We start from the raw sequence: 18,582 nt of genomic DNA on the forward strand, positions 1-18,582 counted from the left end.
TTTTTGGGCAATCTGGCCTAAAATAGATGTTCTCCCCGGGAAAAGCCAAATGGCTATCGCAAATGCCATTTTACCCCCACCCCTAGGCTATTTAATGTCTGTGGCTGTGTCTTTGCTCCCCCTTCCCCAGGGCCCAAGGATGACAGAGCACAGCACCAGCTCCCTACAGTTTAGTGGCCACACAACACTCCGCCATTTGTCATCATGGCACTTGACACATATGTTTCCTGTCTACTTTGTTGACTCCCTCTCGCTCTTTAACTCTTTCTCTCTGCATGCTCTTCCTTTGGAGAGCTCATTAATTTTTATGGTTGCAGTTGTCACCTCTGTGCTGATCATTCCCAAATCTAAATCTCTAGATCTGACCTTTGTCCTACCTGCTCCACCTTAGGAATATCTTCCCATCTGATTGTACCTCAAAGTCCGTATCACCAAAAATGAAGTCTTCATCTTCCCCGACTCAAACTAATTCCTTTATCACCCTTCTGTTAATAGCCCTTCCATTGGTCCTTGGGGTGATCTGGACTGCACTCTCCTTTACTCTCACAGTCAGTCATTCTTCCTTAGAAATGTTCTATAGTTACCCCTTCCACGGAGCAGGGATTAGAGGCATGGGGTCCCCAAGATCTGGAAAATTGGCTTAAAAATTTTTGGCCTCCCCATACTAGAGAAGAAGTTGGAATTATTATGGTTTTAAAACATAAAATATGTTGTTATACAATACTATACATATATTTTATGCATTTCTAAGTTTCTAAACTTTTTCTGTGTTCATCTGCAGCTTCCACAAAATTCCCATTTACTTACTTATGCCAGCCCACGATAATTTGAAACCATGATGGGGAAAGTTGCAATGGGGAAGGGATGACTATAAATGGTTTTATTCCCACTGCTACTGCCCTAGTTCAAGCCTTTGTGCTTATATTACTATTGCTTATATTATTATCATAATAATTAATATTAATGATAATAACTGTTTGCGTTGCTATTAATAGTCTTCTATGTCTGGTCTCCCTTCTGTGTCACCCTATCCCATTCCCCTACCCTCTACCAATCTATTCTACACAACGTTGCCAATGAATTGTCCCAATGCACAATTCTGATCTTGTTAATCTCCTACCCAAAACTTTCAGAATTAAATTTTAACTCTCCAAAATGGCATTCCAAGTCCATAATCTCACCTTACCTACCTATCCATCCTACAATTCTGTGATAGGAGGCCTCTACTCAAAGTCCAGTTTTTTGACTATCTATCTCCAGGCTTTTGTCCATGTTCTTCCTACTACATGAAATAAATTCTCCCTCCTCTCAACTTAGCTACCTCCTAGCTACTTTTATTTTTTTTAGTGAGGCAATTGGGGTTAAGTGACTTGCCTAGAGTCACATAGCTAGGAAGTATTATGTGTCTGAGGCCGGACTTGAACTCAGGTCCTCCTGACTCCAGGGCCAGAGCTTAAACTGCCTAGCTGCCCCCCAGCTACTCTTCAAAGCTCAACTTACTCCATAAGTTTTTTTTTCCTACTCTTCTAGCTTATATTGATCTTTGCCTTCTCTGAATTACTATAGAATTCCAAGACATTGTTCCCTAAAGAATTTAATCAAATGTTCTTGTCTATCTTGCCATGGGAATTATGTCTTGATTCTCAAAGAAATGGTAAGTTACCTGAAAGCAGGGTCCATTTCTCCTGTTTCTCTGCCACTATTCACTTAGCACTGGACTGACCACAGTAAGCATTCACTACATGAAGCACTGAATTGAAGTAAAATAGATGCCCTGTCATCATCATATCATACATGACTCTCTTCTAAATTCCATCATATTCCTAGGTCCAGGCTCTAGAAACACAACTCTAAAGAACGTGCTAGAAGAAGGACTAAGAATGAAGCAAGATAGTAAGAGAAACGGAAATCAAAACAAGCCTGGTTTCACTTCACACTCTGCAAATTGGCAATGATGACAAAAGATGGAAATAATCAATATAGGAAGGGTTGTGGGAAGACAGGCACGCTAGTACATTGTTGATGGAAGTGTCAATCAGTATAACCATTTTGTAAATCAATTTGGAATTATGCAAATAAAGTGACTAAATTGTCCATATCCTTTGATCCATTACTAGGTTTATATCCCCAAGGAGGCTAATGAACAGATAAAAGAACTTTTTATGATAGCAAAGAATTGAAAACAAAGTAGATGCCCATCAATTGAAAAATGGCTAAACAAATTGTGACATATGAAAGTAATGGAATATTACTGTGCCGTCAGAAATTATGAATGTGAAAAATCTACATGAACTGCTAGAGAGTAAAGCAAGTAAAGCCAAGATAACAATGGACACAATAACTACAAGAGTGTAAATGGAAAGAACATGTATAAAAATCAAAAGCGAATGTTGCAAATTAAAAAACAAGTATGACTTGAAAGAAGAGCTATGAGAAGCCACTGCCCAGCAAGTCCACAAGTGTTTCACATCGCATATCTTTTCAGACTTTTTCAATGTCTTAATCAGTTATGCTGATTCTCCCTGTTCTTTTTTTCTTTCTTTCTTTCTTTCTGGTCTTAACCATACCATTTGTTACATAGGCTGGCTCTGGGAAGGAGAGGGGGAGTGAGACACAGAAGGAGATTATGGTGGCGTGAAAAAACAAAATCCATCAACAAAACTTATTTTTTTAAAAAACAAAGCAAGAGATCAAGAAATGAAAAACGTTTATTTGAAACAGAAAAGTATATTTTTTTCAATAGCTTTCTCAAGTATAAATAGGTACCTTAAAACATGTGCCACCATTTTTTGTTATTTGTTTTTTTTTTTGGTGAGGCAATTGGCCTTAAGTGACTTGCCCAGAGTCACACAGCTAGTGAGTATTACGTGTGTGAGGACAGATTTGAACTCAGGTCCTCCTGACTCCAGGGCCAGTGCTCTAACCACTGTACCACCTAGCTGCCCCAACACCATTCTCTTTTTACAGGAAAATTGTGAGGGTTATCCTATTCAAACTTTGTTCCTCTGGTCACCATTTCTCTTGTTCTATTTCCTATCCTATTTTCCAACATGCTGGCAAGTATTCCTTCTGCTCCATTCTCCTAATTGGTGAATATCTGCCCCAAATACTATTTCTGGTGGGGACCCAGCCATGATTCTCTGGACTTACTTTCCAGACTTCATGTCCTCCTCCTCATTCATATGTGCCCTTTCCCTTCAAGCTCTCCTTCATGTGTTGTCTTCTTCCTGTTGAAATGTCAGCTCCTTGCAGGCAGGGACTATCTTGCTTGCATACATTTGTATCCCCAGTGCTTAGCATAGTGTCTGGCACATAGGAAGTGCTTCATCAATGCTTTATCTGTCCATCTATCCATTTCTCTCTCTCTCTCTCTCTCTCTCTCTCTCTCTCTCTCTCTCTCTCTCTCTTCTCTCTCTCTGCCTGTCTCTGTCACCATTCCTCTTCTCTCTTTTCTCTTTCTCTCTCCAAACAGGAAGTTAAATAGTTAAGGCAGTAAGGAAGGGTCATAGCGAGTTTAAATGTGGCAAGTATAGCAGAGAAGAAAGAATATGATGGGAAGATACATAGGATATTCATTTAAATATTAAAATAACACTCAGAGGCTAACAGATCCTGATTCATTAACCTGCACTTATCAAACAGAGAGACAGTCTGGCATAATGGATAGAGAAGTGACTGGGAAGACCTGAGTTCAAGAACCACCTCTGACCCATGTTGGCTATACAACCCTGGCAGAGTCGTTTCACCTCTGTTTTCCAGATAACTCTAAGTTAACAAGTTTCCGAGAAGGTACTGACTTGCATTGCTGGAAATGCTTTTCTCACCTGGGAGTTCTCTTTTCCAAAGAAATCACAGGGTCAAACATTTTATTCCTCTTAAGAAGATATTAGCAACAACTTTTTTATCATGATACCTATGCAAGAGAAAGGCTTTCATGATTCTAATTTCATTTCCCTATTGCCTGATAATGTTGGACATGACTGGTCTTTAATTTCTGATTGATCAGTAGTCAGCAGTGGCTCATTCCCTGTTCAGATGCTCTGTCCCTACTCTGTCAAGTAATAAATAGGTCTACAAATGCTGAAATTCACAAGGGATGCTCCTATTTATAGGAAATTTGCTTAAAGCTGCAAAATCTAACAGGGAGGCAAATAATCACCCCTGAAGTATCTGCTTTGTCAGCTCCCTAATTCTGGATATTGTACTGTCCTCAAGTATTGACAGTCTTGATTGCATGGCCCTCCAATAGGAGGAAAACCTCTGAAGACATAATTTAGATATTCAATTCAAGAAGCAGCAGAATACAATGTACAGAGTACAATGGCTAGAGATGTGGACCTAGAGGCAGGAAGGCCTGGTTTCAAATCATGCTTCAAGCTCTTCCTAGCTATGTGACTCTATGCTAGTCACTAACTTATCTGGGTCTTAGTTTCTTCAACTGTAAAATGGATAGATAGATAGATAGATAGATAGATAGATAGGTAGATGGAAAAGACAGAAGGAAAGATAGTTACATATGCATAGATAGATAGACAGACAGATGGATGGAAAAGATAGAAGGAAAGAAAAATATATATGCAGATAGATAGACAGACAGACAGACAGACAGACAGACAGACAGACAGACAGACAGATAGATAGATAGATAGATAGATAGATAGATAGATAGATAGATAAATGGATGGATGGATAAGATAGAAGATACACATACATACATACAGAGACAGACAGAGATAGATGGATAAAGACAGAGACAGGTAGGTGGATAGATGAATAGACAGAGAATTAGGTGCACAGCTAGCTAGATGGATGGATGGATGGATGGACACACAAAGAGACAGATGGAAAAAGAGAGACAGATAGATGGATAGATGAATAGACAAAGATGGGTAGACAGATATACAAACACACATTCTTAGAAGATAACGAACTTCTCAAATTCATTAGGCAAAGTACCTAATTTCCAAACTTAACAAAGAAATACAAATATTGAGGGGTAGTCTTCTAACTTACTTCTTATGTTCTACTCTTTCCAACAATTTCTGACCATTGACTTCTTTGGGTCAGTTAAACTTAAAAAGCTTCATAATTTTAAAATACTAATTAAAGTCTGTTTTCTATGGAGAGGCAGAACAAAAGGCTGCCATCTTCTTACCTAACTAGTTCTTCAGACAAGCTGCTAGGTGATGCAGCAGATAGAGCACTGGGCTTGCAATCAGGAAAAATCATCTTCATAAGTTCAAATCTGGCCTCAGATATCTACTAGTGGTCAATGACCTTGGGCAAGTCACATCACCCTGTTTCCTCAGCTGCCTCATCTGTAAAGTAAGCTGGAGACAGAAATAGCAAACCACTCCAGTACGTCTGCCAAGAAAACCCCAACTGGGGTCAAAGAGTCTGGCAGGACTGAACAACAAAGCTCTTCAGATAAGCTGTGCTCTAAATGACGTTGGGTAATACAATCCCAACAGGAGCCACTCTCCATATGTTGGGGTGGAGTAGAGAAAAGGCAAAGAGGCTAAGAATACACTGAGTCAGTGTTCCACGTTTTTGTTCTTATATCACAATTGCCCAGCACAGTGTCTAGTACAAAGTAGGTGCTTAATAAATGTCTCTTGCATGAATACAGGTATTTCCTTAGCCCTCAAAGAACTGATTGCCCCAAGGTCAAACAAGGTGAGTTAATTGCAGAGCCATAACCAGACAAATGGGCATCCCCAAATCCAAATCCAGCGCTCCTACAAGTAGCTTGTTTGTGTACCATATCATTAATTTCACAACATTTCCAACAAGAGAAGCCAGTGTCGTTCTCAGAATCTGGTTCTAAATATAGAAGAAAACTGAAGCTGACTCTGTTTTCTCTGATCATAAAAAATTGCCTTTCTTTCTTTTTCAATTTTAGCAACCCCAAGTCTTCTCTCCCCGGTCTCCCCAAAGTATTCCTATGCCGGTATCACCAGTCACCATTTCTTTTCTGTGAGAAAGCCAAGAAAAATGCACATGCACCCCAAAGCTTTTAGTGTTCATTCACGAAGGCTTATTCTTCATTGTCGTATCATTTGTTCCACCAATTCTCTTCCAAAAATGCTGATTATTTTTCAATACTTAATATTTTTTTTGAAAAATGAGATTGCATTTCCCTTTAGATTTAATGCAGCTACTACTTCTCCTGAAAAAAAAAAGGCACAGTAATTGTCTAGCTATTTTAATCCTCTCAGGAAATAGAGACAAAACTTCATTTCCCCCAACCCCCCACAAAATAAAAAGTCCTAACAACTTTTTATTGTCTTTAATTTCTTTCAAAATGCTTGGTAATAGTGAGATCATTAAGAATTACAATACCATGAAACTAGTTTGGCTCCCCAAAAAGAATGGAATATTGGGGGGAGGGGTGTCTTCTAATTCACTTATGTTCTACTCTTTCCAACAATTTCTGACCATTGACTTTTTTGGGTCTGTTAAACCTAAAATGCTTCACATTTTAAAAATACCTAGTAAAGTCTGTCTTCTGTGGGGTAGCAGAACAAAAGATTACAATCTCCTACCTTCAAATGATCTTTCTTCTCAAAGCTAATTGCTAGCATGGTGGCCCTGTCCTCCAACACTGCACTCACCTTCCCTTCAGCAAAATCTCCTAAAAATCCTTTGACTTCTTTCCGGCACTTTAATCATAGTTATAAAAACTTCAGCTAGAAGGGCGCTTACTAGTGGTCAACCCCAGCCTCTCACTTCTAAGATAAGGCCACCGAGGCTCAGAAATATGAAGAGACACTCACCTCCCAACTCCCAAGGTAGTTATTTAGCAGCACAGAATGGAGGCCATACATATGACTCCTAATTCAATGCTCTTTCCATTGTGGGAAATTTACTTCAGAATCTTAAAGGGATTGTTTGTTTCCTTTCATTCCTAGCATTTGGTCAACTATCTTTTATATAATTTTTTTTTGTTTTCTTCTAAATCCTTTCCAGGTTCTACAGATTCAATGTCAGGTATGAAATACTAAAGGGGACAAAGACCTTCCAGCACTGCTTAAAAAGGAAGGATGTTTCATGGTTCCTAAACACTAAACTTTTATATAATCACCAAAAGGGCTGAATCCCTTTCTAATTATGGTTCTCCAATTGACAACCTGGGTTCAGCTTAATTCTGAATCATCCACTGCTGTACTTTCAAATAGACAGAACTTTCATGGATCAGAAATAACCTCTGGGGTCATCTAGTCCAACTGATAAGGTTGGGATCTGGACCCCAGAAAGGAAAAACCCTGGACTTTCCCAGGTGGCCAAATCTCTGGCTTTTGCCTGAGGTTATAATCCTATCAATCTGCCTTTCATTGTGGCTACACCCAATCTCCCAATTCTGTTACCCTTAACCTAGTTTAGCTCTCCCTATGGTCCCTGGCCATTTCCCACCCTTAATCCTAGCTAGGCTCCATGGTCCAGGTCTCCAGGTCTCAGGAGTCCCATTCACTCCAATTTACTGGTGACTCCCATTCAGATCTCACTTAGACTCCTCCTCCACTCACCCCAAACTACTTGGCTACTCCTAGATCCCTCCCACAGTCTTTTTGTATATAAGGTCGTCTTGTCTCCATTAAACTGCTTAGATTTTTATAGTCTAGCCACTGTTCAGATTCCTAAAATCTAGCCACTGCTTAGATTCTTATAATCTAACCAATAAGCCAATAGCTTACTAATGTTCAGACTCCTTAAGAGTCTGCCCAGTATGATGGATGTTCTAATAAACCTTGTCTTTGGCTGAAAGAAGGCTTGCATCAAATTCTTTTGGGAAGGACCCACGTGTTGTGATTTTGGGGTCCCAGGACCCCTGGAACTCCTAAACTGCATCACAACCACTTTGCCAAAGGTGACACAGGTAGTAACTGGAAGAGCTAGAATTTGAACCCAGGCCCCTCCAGCTGCTTAATCAATGCTCTCTCACATTTGTGCAAGAGATTTGTTCTTCCACAACTAAACTCTATGCTCCTCCTATGGAACTGAGATCTGTTTGCTTCTTCCCATTCCTATAACTTACTCCAGCCACATTTCATTCCAACTGTATTTCCAAGAAGTTGGTCAATATTCAGAGACAGGGTAAAGAGGACCCAGCTACAAGTCACAGAACCTCAGAATCCCAAGGGTCCTGAAGAGCCACAAAGTCTAACTAGGCATTCTGAGAGGTCCAACAAAGACTGAGAAGCTTCAGGTACAGATCTAGTGATGGGCTGTTGTACATGGATGGTCTGATGAGCAGTCAAGCTGAACTAAGAGGGGGTCATCCCCAAGATGGCCAGAGCAAGGCTGAATTTTACAGCCACAGCCTATCTTGAAGTTCATCTAATAAACTGAAAATGGATTATGTGATCTGTATTGCAAGAGAGAGACTCCTCAAAGATGAAAACACAAGTCTCCTAAGTACGTCCCCTACTAGGGTCCAGTATACAAGCTTGTATACCATGAGGTCTGGGTAAAAATTCACTGAACGAATAAGTGAACCTGATGGGGTGATGGGACCTAGACCCCTAAGAGGAAAATGCCATGTCTTTGAAAGTAACCCAGTTCCTGAATTTTCCCATACATTTCAGTAGCCCAGATCACTGGCTAGTCAGCACAAGGCACCTGGCCCACCCCAGCCCACCTAGATCACTTAATTAGCTTACAATCTTTTCATTGTATTTCTTGGCCCACCTACTTAATATTCTTTTCACTGTTGCACCTGGCCCACCCCAGACTGTTTAACCACTCCTTAATCCCATCCAGATTCTGTTATTATTATTACTATTATTGTTATTATCATCATCATCATCATTATTATTACTATATGATAATCATCATTATTATTAGCTAACAGTCACCAGGTCTGAAGTATAATGTTGAATTGTTCCCTAAACCTTCTATAAACTGCTGAACTCAAGTAATGTTTAATGAGCAACAAATGGAATTCAGGTAAATGCCCAGGAAAGAAAAAAAAACACACATGCCCAATTTTAAATGTAATCTGAGTTATTAATACTTTATGTCTAGACAATCAACAAAACAAAAAAATTAAGCCTAAAATTTTAGCAACTGCTTCAAAATTAGATTTCTGAGATGTGAATTCTCATACTGAAAACATAACAACTGGCTCTTGTAAGCAGGTTAGAGCTGACTCCAGAACACCACTGTGGGTGGGCATGAATTTTAGGAATTACTAATTACTACAAATACAAATTACTAAGTCATTGAAAATTGTAGGGGGAAAAAAAGCATCCAGCTCACTGTGAGAAAACAAGCATGTTAATTTACTGGTGAAATGATTCAAAAGTTTTGAAAAATTATTTCAAAATAGAGGTGATGAGGATGGGAGCTACACCGCAAAAAGGAAAAATCCTGGACTCTCTCACATGGCCAAATCTCTGGTGTTTGCCTGAGGCCATAATTCCATCAAATAGCCTTTCTTTGTGGCTACACCCAATCTCCCAATTCTGTTACCCTTAACCTAGCCTAGCCCTCCCTATGGCCCCCAGCCATTTCCCACACTTAATCCTAGCTAGGCTCCATGGTCCAGATCCCAAGAGTCCAATTCACACCAGCTTACTGGCCACTCCCATTCAGGTCTTCCTTAGACCCCTCCTCCAGTCACCCCAAACTACTTGGCCACTCCTAGATCCCTCCCACAGTCTTTCTGTACATAAGGTTCATCTTGTCTCCATTAAGGTGCTTAGATTCTTAGAATCTAGCCAATACCTCACAGACTCTTAGATTCCTCAAGAGTTTGGTATCACCAGTCACCATTTCTTTTTGTGAGAAAGCCAAGTAAAACGCACATGCACTCCAAAGCTTTTAGTGTTCATTCACGAAGGCTTATTGTTCATTGTTGTATCATTTGTTCCATCAACTCTCCTCCAGAAATGCTCTGATTATTTTTCAATAATTCAGTACTTTTCAATAATTTTTCAATTATTTTAGAAGCTGAAGAAACTGAGATCCAGAGAGGTTCCCCTTTCCAACCACTCTCCCTCTACTGCCAGTCATATTCCCTAAGGAAAATCTGACCATATTGAAGCAGAAGACTACAGTGCCCTAAAAGCTTAAAGCTTTTTAAAGAAACAAATTTTAATTAAGGGTTGTTTTTCCAGCACCTTGTGAGGCCCCTCCTGAACTTGAGGGCATCCGAGTCTCTTTCCCTTATCTTGAGATACCATAAAACTTCTCCTCTATCCTGGACCATAAAACTTCCTTGTCTCCCTCACCCTGAGTCATAAAATTCCCCATCTTCCTTATCCTGAGACCCCTATTCTGTCATCCGTCTTCCTCATCCTGTGTCATGACAACCCCTCTACCTATCTTGTAAGATAAAACAAACCCGTATCCCTCTGTAAGGTGCTAGTCCTCTTTCCAGAGGCAGCCCACTGCTTTTGTGCCAATAAAGCTCCCAATAGTTACAGAGAAGGTCTAAGTGAATTCTTTCACACCTGAACCAGCTCTCCCAACTCTAAACCTCAACAATATCACTACTCTACTCAATAAACTTCAGTGGTTCCATATACATCAAATACAAACTCCTTTGGCATTTAAAGCTCTTCACAGACTGGTTTCAACTAATATTTCAGCCTTATTCCCTAATTATAAAATACCTCCCTCCACATACTCTACAGGACAGAATAAGAGACCTCTTCCACAAAACAGGTCTCCCCTCCCATCACTCCCACTGCTACTGCCTTCTCTCTAAGATGGCTTCTCAGTTATACTGTGTATACAGACTATTACACTGTCTCCCTCATTGGAATGTGAACTTCTTGAGGATGGGTACTGTGTTTTTTGTTTATTTTTTGCCTTTATATCTGCAGCACTTAGCACAGCCATTGTTATTTAGCCATGTTGGACTCTTCATGACACCCATTGGGAGTTTTCTGGGAAAATATTTGCCATTTCCTTCTCCAGCTCATTTTACAGATGAGGAAACTGGCAAACAGAGAAAAATGACTTGCCCAGGGTCATTAGCTAGTAAGTATCTGAGGCCAGATTTGAACTCAGAAAGATGAGTCTTCCTAACTCCCAGTCCGGCACTCTTATCTACTGTGCCACCTAGTTGCCCACTTAACATAGTACCTGTCCCATAGTAAGCACTTAGTAAATGCTACAGATGTAACTTGACTTGGTGATTTATTTATGCATATACAGTCTTCCCATCTCTATGCCTTTACTTAGGTTGTCCATCATAGTTAAAATATACCTTGACTGTGCATTGTAGAATCCCTAGTTTATTTCAAAGTATAGAAATAAAGCCTCCTCTTCCCTTACCCCTCACACACACACTCTTACAGAAAGCATTTAAAAATGATCCTAGTCTGAAGCTTTTGGACTAATCTGAAGAAGAAATCCATTATCAGTCATTATCAATTGTAGAGCCTAGTTCTATTCCTCATTCTCCAAATCAGTGACTGGAAGGGCTCCTCCCTTAAAGTAATTAGTGTGTGGACAAACCAGGGCCAGTTGGGGCTTGACTGAGCCACTCAGAGGGATTAGAGAAATGACTCATCTAAGGGAAGCACCCTTTTCCCTCATTTCCAGGAAGGGATTAGTGCATTGATCAGAAAGTTAGCCTCTGTTGACTTTATGTCACCAGTGACTATCTCTGGGAGAGCCCTCTAAGTGGAGGCCAAAGAGCTTTTGTTGTTGAGTGGTATCTGATTCTTCAAGACCCCATTTGGGATATTCTTGGCAAAGATACTAAATTGGTTTGCCATTTCTTTCTCCAGCTCATTTTACAGATGAGGAAACTGAGGCAAAAGGATGATGCGACTTGCCCAGGGTCACACAGCTAGTAAGTGTCTGAGACTGGATTTGAAGTCAGGTCCTCTTGATCCCAGGGCCAACACCAACACTGATAACTACTGTACCACCTAGTTGCTCAGGAGAATGATTCTCCAGGAGTTTCTTGAAAGATTAAGTGATTACCGTTTGGTGAAATGCAATAGTAGGTTAACCCTAAATTCTGTAACTATACTGTGAAATTTTCTGTTCAAGATTTCCTTGTTCAATTTTGAGGCAGTTAGGTAGCATTGCATTTAGACTGCTAATCATAAAGCCAAGAAGCCCTGAATTCAAATCCTCCCTCAAATATTTATTTACTAAGTGTCTTGTGACCCTAGACAAGTCACTTAACTTTTCAGTCTCAGTTTCCTCACTTTATAAAATATGTATAATAATGGCCCCTATTTCAGAGTTTTGTTGTGAGAAACAAGTGCTTTGCAAACCTTAAAATGTAATGTGAATGCTGGCTGTCATGATTATGATTATTATTCCTATTAAGTGTTAAGAGTTAGGTTCCCATAATGAATCCCCTTGAAATGGGGAGATTATTCAAATTTGCACTGCAAATTTCCATTGAGCTAGAACAAACTACCACATTTTCCATACATTACAACTTCTTTGCATAATTTGAATTTGAATACATGTAACCACTACCGAAGATTCATTATTCTCACTAATGGGGCATAGCACAGCCCAAAATGACTGGTGTTCAAGATCACGTCAGAGGGCAAGGGGAGTTCTGCCAGTTTGGACATCTGTCTCTGTCTCAGGCAGAACAGTGCTTGAATTTAGATTAATGTTAAATTAACTAAAATTGTTTCTGACAGGTTTGTGCTTTAAATGCAGAGTATTAATACTTTATTCTCCACCAAAAGCTTTTGGTGACCTTCTGCTCGATGTGTCTTGATTATTTCAAAAGTTGGTGCTTTTACCCAAAAGTTTTGTTGTTGTTCAGTGATGTTTGACTCTTTGTGACCTCATTTGGCTTTTTTTTGGCAGAGATACTAGAATGGTTTGCCATTTCCTTCTCCAGCTCATTTTACAGATGAGGAAACTGAGGCAAACAACGTTAAGTGACTTGCCCAGGGTCACACAGCTTACTAGCTGTGTCAAGTGTTTGGTCTGAGGCCGGATTTGAACTCAGGTCCTCCTGACTTCAGGGCCAGTGCTCTATCCACTGCGCTACCTAGCTTCCCCATGTGTAATGTCCTTTCTTCTTTTTTTTTCTTTTCTTTTTTTTTTTTAGGCAATTGGGGTTAAGTGACTTGCCCAGGGTCACACAGCTAGTGTCCAGTGTTTGGTCTGAGGCCAGATTTGAACTCAGGAAGATGTCTTCCTGACTCCAGGCCTGGCACTCTATCCACTGTGCCACCTAGCATCCTTTACCCAAAAGTTACCTTGTATATATTTTGTATATATTTACACACACACTTTTTTTTTTTACCCAGATAGAATAGAAGCTCCTTGAGGCCAGGGGTGGTTTCATGTTTGTCTTTAGATTCCCAATGTAGTGCACTGTGCCTGCTGCATAAAAGCAGAGGATCACAGACTTAGAGCTGCAAGGGTCCTACTCCACTCTTCTCATTTCACAGATAAGGAAACAGGCTCACAGAAAAGTTAAGCAGTTTGTCTGATCACACAGCTAGCAAGAAAGTTGAACTCAAGTCTTCCTGAGCCCAAGTCCAGCCCTCTACCCACTAGGCCATGCTGCTTCTCTCCAGAATGGGCGCCAATTAAATGCTTTTCCTAACTGATCTCTAAGGACCCATCCAGCTCTGACATTCAGCAATTCCCAGTGGTATGCGCAATGACAAATAAGTAAACAACCAAACCAATTTTAGGTCTCAGCTTTCTGACTCTAACGTCTGGGATCTTTCTGCTACAACATATTACTTCACAAAGATGCTGTAATAAGCAAATGATATATACCAGATTAAACTTTATAATATTTCACAAGCTTTCAATCAAATGTTTACTTTAGATGAATGCTCTTAACACATTCATGAAATGTTTTTGTTGTTTGGACAGAATTTTCCTTTCTAAAATAGGTCATGATCATCTCCAACATAAAAAGACAAAAATAATTTTAAGAGATTTTAAAGATGGATTTGACAAGAATTAATATTTTATTCTAAAGCCTGGTACTAATATTAGAGAAATAATATCACTTAACTGCACTGGGGACTTTTAATAGTAATGATAATGCTTTATATTTGCATGCTGCCAAAGAGGTCCATAACCAAAAAAAAAAAAAGGCTTTTAAGTCTCCTGTTCTCTTCGTATGAATGTGTGTCAAATTGTTTTTCAGTCACCTCTGACTTTTTGTGACCCTATTTGGGGTTTGCTTGGTAAAGATAATAGAGTAGTTTGACATTTCCTTCTCCAGTTCATTTTACATATGAAAACATGAGGCAAACAGGGCTAAGTGGCTTGCCCAGGGTCACACAGATGGTAAGTGTCTGGGGCCAGATTTGAATTCAGGAAGATGAGTCTTCCTGACTTCAGGCCTAGCACCCTATCCACTGTGGCACCTACTTTAATGAAAAATCTGTGGTATCGGTGTTATTTATAAATCAACTTTATTTACATCAAATCTTACCTGTAAATTTGAATCCAGGCAAGCCTATTATAAGAACGTGAGCAAGGACTATTTCCTCCTATGTAATATATAATATAATTTGTTCCTGAACTCTCTCCAATATGGCTTATAACTTCATCATTCAAGCAAAACTACTCTCTCCAAATGATCTCTTCACTAACAAATGGAATGATCTTTTCTCAGGTCTCATCCTTCCTGACCTCTCTGCAGCTTTTGACACTGTAGATCTCCCTCCTTTCCCTGAAATTCTCTTCTCTCTAAAACAGGGCTGGGGAACCTGTGGCCTCTAGGCCACATGTGGCCCTCTAGGTCCTGAAGTATGGTCCTTTGACTGAATAACTCAGAGGGCCACATGTGGCCTGGAGGCCCACCCCTCTCTAGGTTTTCAGGACTCTCCTCTCTCCTGGTTCTCTTCCTACTTGTCTGACTGTTCCATTGGGTCTCCTTTGCTGGATCTTCACCCAGATCATCCCCACTAACCATAAGAGCCCCACAGCGCTCTGTCCTGAGCCCTTTTTCCTTCTTCCTCTATGCTATTTCACCCAGTGACCACATTAGACGTTCCTACCCCACCCCTGGATTCAATTACCATCTTTATGATGATGATTCTCAAATCTATTTATCCAGTCCTACCATTTCTTCTGACCTCCATTCTTGCATCTCCAACTGTCTAACAGACATCTCAAACTGGATTTCCTATAGACATCTTAAGCAGAACAGGTCCCAAACTGAATTCATTATCTTTCTCCCAAACCCTTCCCCCCACCTCTAAATTTCCCTATTACTGTCAAAGTTACCGCTACCTTCCTAGGTTTGCAACCTAGGTGTCATATAGCTTTCTCACTCATCCCCCATATTCAATCTGATGCCAAGACTTGTAGATTTTACCTTCATAACATGTCTCAAATCCATCCCCTTCTCTACTCTGAAACCGCCACCACCATGGGGCAGGCCCTCCTCATTTCATGCCAAGACCGCTGCCAATAGCCCACTGGTTGGTTAACCTGATACAAGTCTGCCCCCGTTCCAATCCATCCTCCACTCGGTTATTGAAGGCATTTTCCAAAAGCGTGGGTCTGACGCCTGTCACCCTTCCTCCCTTAGAAACTCCAGTGGCTCCCTATCACATCTAGGATCAAATATAAGATCTTCTACTTGACATTCAAAGCCCTTCATAATCTGCTCCCACTACTTTTTCAGTCTTCTTACACTTTACACCTTACCATGAATTCTGCAATCCCAATGACACTTGCTGTTTCCTCCAGCTCTCGGCTCTCGGCATTTTCACTGGCCATCCCCCAGGCCTGGAATGCTCTTCCTCTTCATATCTGTTTTCTGATTTCCCTGGCTTCCTTCCAGTTCCAGCTAAAATCCCACATTGCACAGGAAGCCTTTCCTCATCCCTCTTCAGTCTAGTGCCTTCCCTTTGTCAGTTCTAATTCATCCCCTCTGTCTTGTTTGTACGTAGCTGGCTGCATGATGTCTCGCTCCCTGAGAGCAGAGCTCTCATTTACCTTTCTTGATATCCCCACCACAGTGTTTGGCACAGAGTAGACACTCAAGAATGTTTATTGACAGGCCCACTGACCAGATGGTCTCTCGATTCTAGAAACTAATATCTGTGGCAGTGAGGTAGAGCAGAGAGGAGGCTGGATTTGGGCTCAGAAAGACCGGCACTGGAATCCTGTCTCCGAAAATGGCTACGTGAGCCCGGTTGTTGTTTGCCCTTCATTCTCATGGCGTCCTCTTCCCGAGGTCATACATATATATGAATGTATAATATAATTATATATTATATATATAATTATTAAAAAAAATAGTATCGAAAAATTAAAAGTTTTATAACTTTTAATATAGTATATTCTTTTAAAAATGTTATATGGAACAGAGATTTTCATGTTCTTATAGAAAAAGACAAAGTCACATGATAAATGCATTGAATTATTAATTATTATAAATTAATTCATTTTTAAGATCAGTCTTTCTGGGATCTATCAGGTTCACTTGATCAATCAACAAACATTTTTTAAGAACTACATTTGCCAGGAACAAAGCTAGACCCTGGGAAGACAAAGACAAAAAGGAGATAGTCCCTGCCCTCACACAGCTGACTTTGTATAAATAAATGTGTTTGTTGTTGTTGTTTAGACATTTCAATCATGTCTGACTCTCCATGACCCCATTTTGGGTATTCTTTGCAAAGATAATGGAGTGGGTTGCCATTTCCTTTTCCAGCTCATTTGACACATGAGGAAACTGAGGCAAACAGGGTGAAGTGACTTGGCCAAGGTCACACAGCAAAGACGGATTTGGACTCAGGAAGATGAGTCTTCTCAGTGCTCTACCCACTGTATCACCTTGGGTGGAGTGTGTGTGTGTGTGTGTGAGAGAGAGAGAGAGAGAGACAGACAGACAGACAGACAGAGGGGGAGAGAGAGAGAGAGAGACTCTTTCAAAGTCAGTAGGGCACCTTCTCTGGCACATATTGTCTTGAAAAGCTTCCTAGGCCAAGCACTGAGAGAGACAATTACTTGTCCCTGGTCACACAGAACTTGAGAGATCTTGAACCCAGGTCTTCTTGGTTTCCTAGTGGGCTCTTTATATACCAGCTGCATCTTTTTCTTGATGAATTAATGCTGAATTGACCCAAATTAAGAGTGTGTTAATGAAGGAGGGGGTGGTGGTAAATGTATTAGTGTGGAAAAGAGCACGATCAAGGGAGGGAGAGCATTTTAATGGGATGAAGGGCATTGTAAGAGTCGAGGGGGTATATTAATAGGAGAGGGTTGAAAGTACATTAATGGCAGGAGGAAGCATCCTAAGGGAAAAGGGGGAGAAGAAAAGGCATATTAAGAGGTGGGGTAAAGGATGCATTATTGGATGAAGGTGCATTTATAGGGAAAAGGAATATTAATGGAAGTGAGGTCATATTAGTGGGAGAGGGCATACTGATGGCAGCAAGGGAGCACATCATTGAGAAGAGAGGTGATATTATTGTGGGGGAGGTCTTAATGGGAGGAGGGTATATTAATGGGGGAAGGGCATATTAATAAGGGAGGGCATAAGGCACATTAATGAGAAGGGGCAGGGTACACTATTGGAGGAGAGAAGAGAATATTATTAGGGGGCATGTTAATGGAAGGAGGGCATAAAGTATATTAAGTGCAATGGGTAAAGCCACATGGGGAGTGAGCACATCAATGGTAGAAGGGCATTAGGTAGATTAGCGGGAAGGGAAAGGTATATTATTGGAAGGAGAGGGTACATTAATAGGAGGAAGGCACATCAAAGGCAAGAGGGCATGTGACATATTAATGAACAGAAGGGCGCATTTTTTGGAAGGTGAAGGGGGTGCATTCAGGAGAAGACTATATGAGGCAACGGGAGAAGGGTGCATTATTGGAGGGAAAGGATGCCTTCATTAATGGAGGGGAGGGAAAGGCACATCTATGGGCAGGGGAAAGGTGCATTAATGGGGGGAGAGAGCATATAAATGGGAGTAAGGGCATATTAATAGGGGAGGGCAGAAGGCACATTAATGGACGGGGAATGGTGCATTCTGGAGCGGGAGTTAAAGGGAGAAAGGATATATGGGGGAGGGGGGCTGGCTCCTCAATTGCAGGAAGGCGCAAGCACATTAAATGCGCTGGGGCGAGGGGTCCTCAGTGGGGCTCCAGGGGCCCTGTCTACCTCTGCTAGTTGGGAGCTGGGCCTCCTGGGCCCTGAGAACTAGGGCTTGGCCGGGCTGAACCGGTCCGCGCATCCTCCTCCTCGTCTTTCTCCTCCCCCCTCCGGCCCCCGTGCCTCCCCGCACGTACCGGATCCGAGCGGCCGTTACGGCGTTGCCGGTGTGCGCTCGCAGCACGGCCAGGAAAAGGATCCGCATGGTCGCAGCCGGGGACACAAGCTGCCCTGGCCATGGACCGGCCTGGCCCGGGCTCCGGCTCGCAGCGCCGCCCCCGGCCCCAGCCCCGCCTCCAGCCAGGCCCCGCCCCCGCCCCTAGAAAAGCCCCTCACCCAGCCTGCTCGGACCCCTCCTGTTACCAAGAGACTGTGCGCCGCGGGGCGGAGGGGAGTGCGCGATCCCTCCCCAGGGTCTACCTCTGGCTCTGCGTGAGCCCCTCCATCTACGGCCCGTACCAATGGGGAAGGATGGGATGGGCCGGGGGGAGGTGGAGAGGTGAGGC

The 18,582-nt window shown here is 41.5% G+C and overlaps 1 protein-coding gene across 1 annotated transcript in view; it reads right to left on the reverse strand.

Moving 5' to 3' along the window:
* Nucleotides 1-18,318, reverse strand: part of GLT1D1 (glycosyltransferase 1 domain containing 1) — a 110,009-nt gene extending 91,691 nt beyond the window's left edge. Inside the window, exon 1 of the mRNA XM_021004391.2 lies at nucleotides 18,214-18,318. Within this exon, the coding sequence (XP_020860050.1) occupies nucleotides 18,214-18,281 (68 nt within the window). The 5' untranslated portion in view covers nucleotides 18,282-18,318. The remainder of the gene's footprint in view (nucleotides 1-18,213) is intronic.
* Between the last annotated feature and the right edge of the window lie 264 nt (nucleotides 18,319-18,582).

Source organism: Phascolarctos cinereus, unplaced genomic scaffold (assembly GCF_003287225.1).
Source record: "Phascolarctos cinereus isolate Bilbo 61053 unplaced genomic scaffold, phaCin_HiC Scaffold_4;HRSCAF=312, whole genome shotgun sequence".
In the NCBI taxonomy this organism is placed as follows: domain Eukaryota; kingdom Metazoa; phylum Chordata; class Mammalia; order Diprotodontia; family Phascolarctidae; genus Phascolarctos; species Phascolarctos cinereus.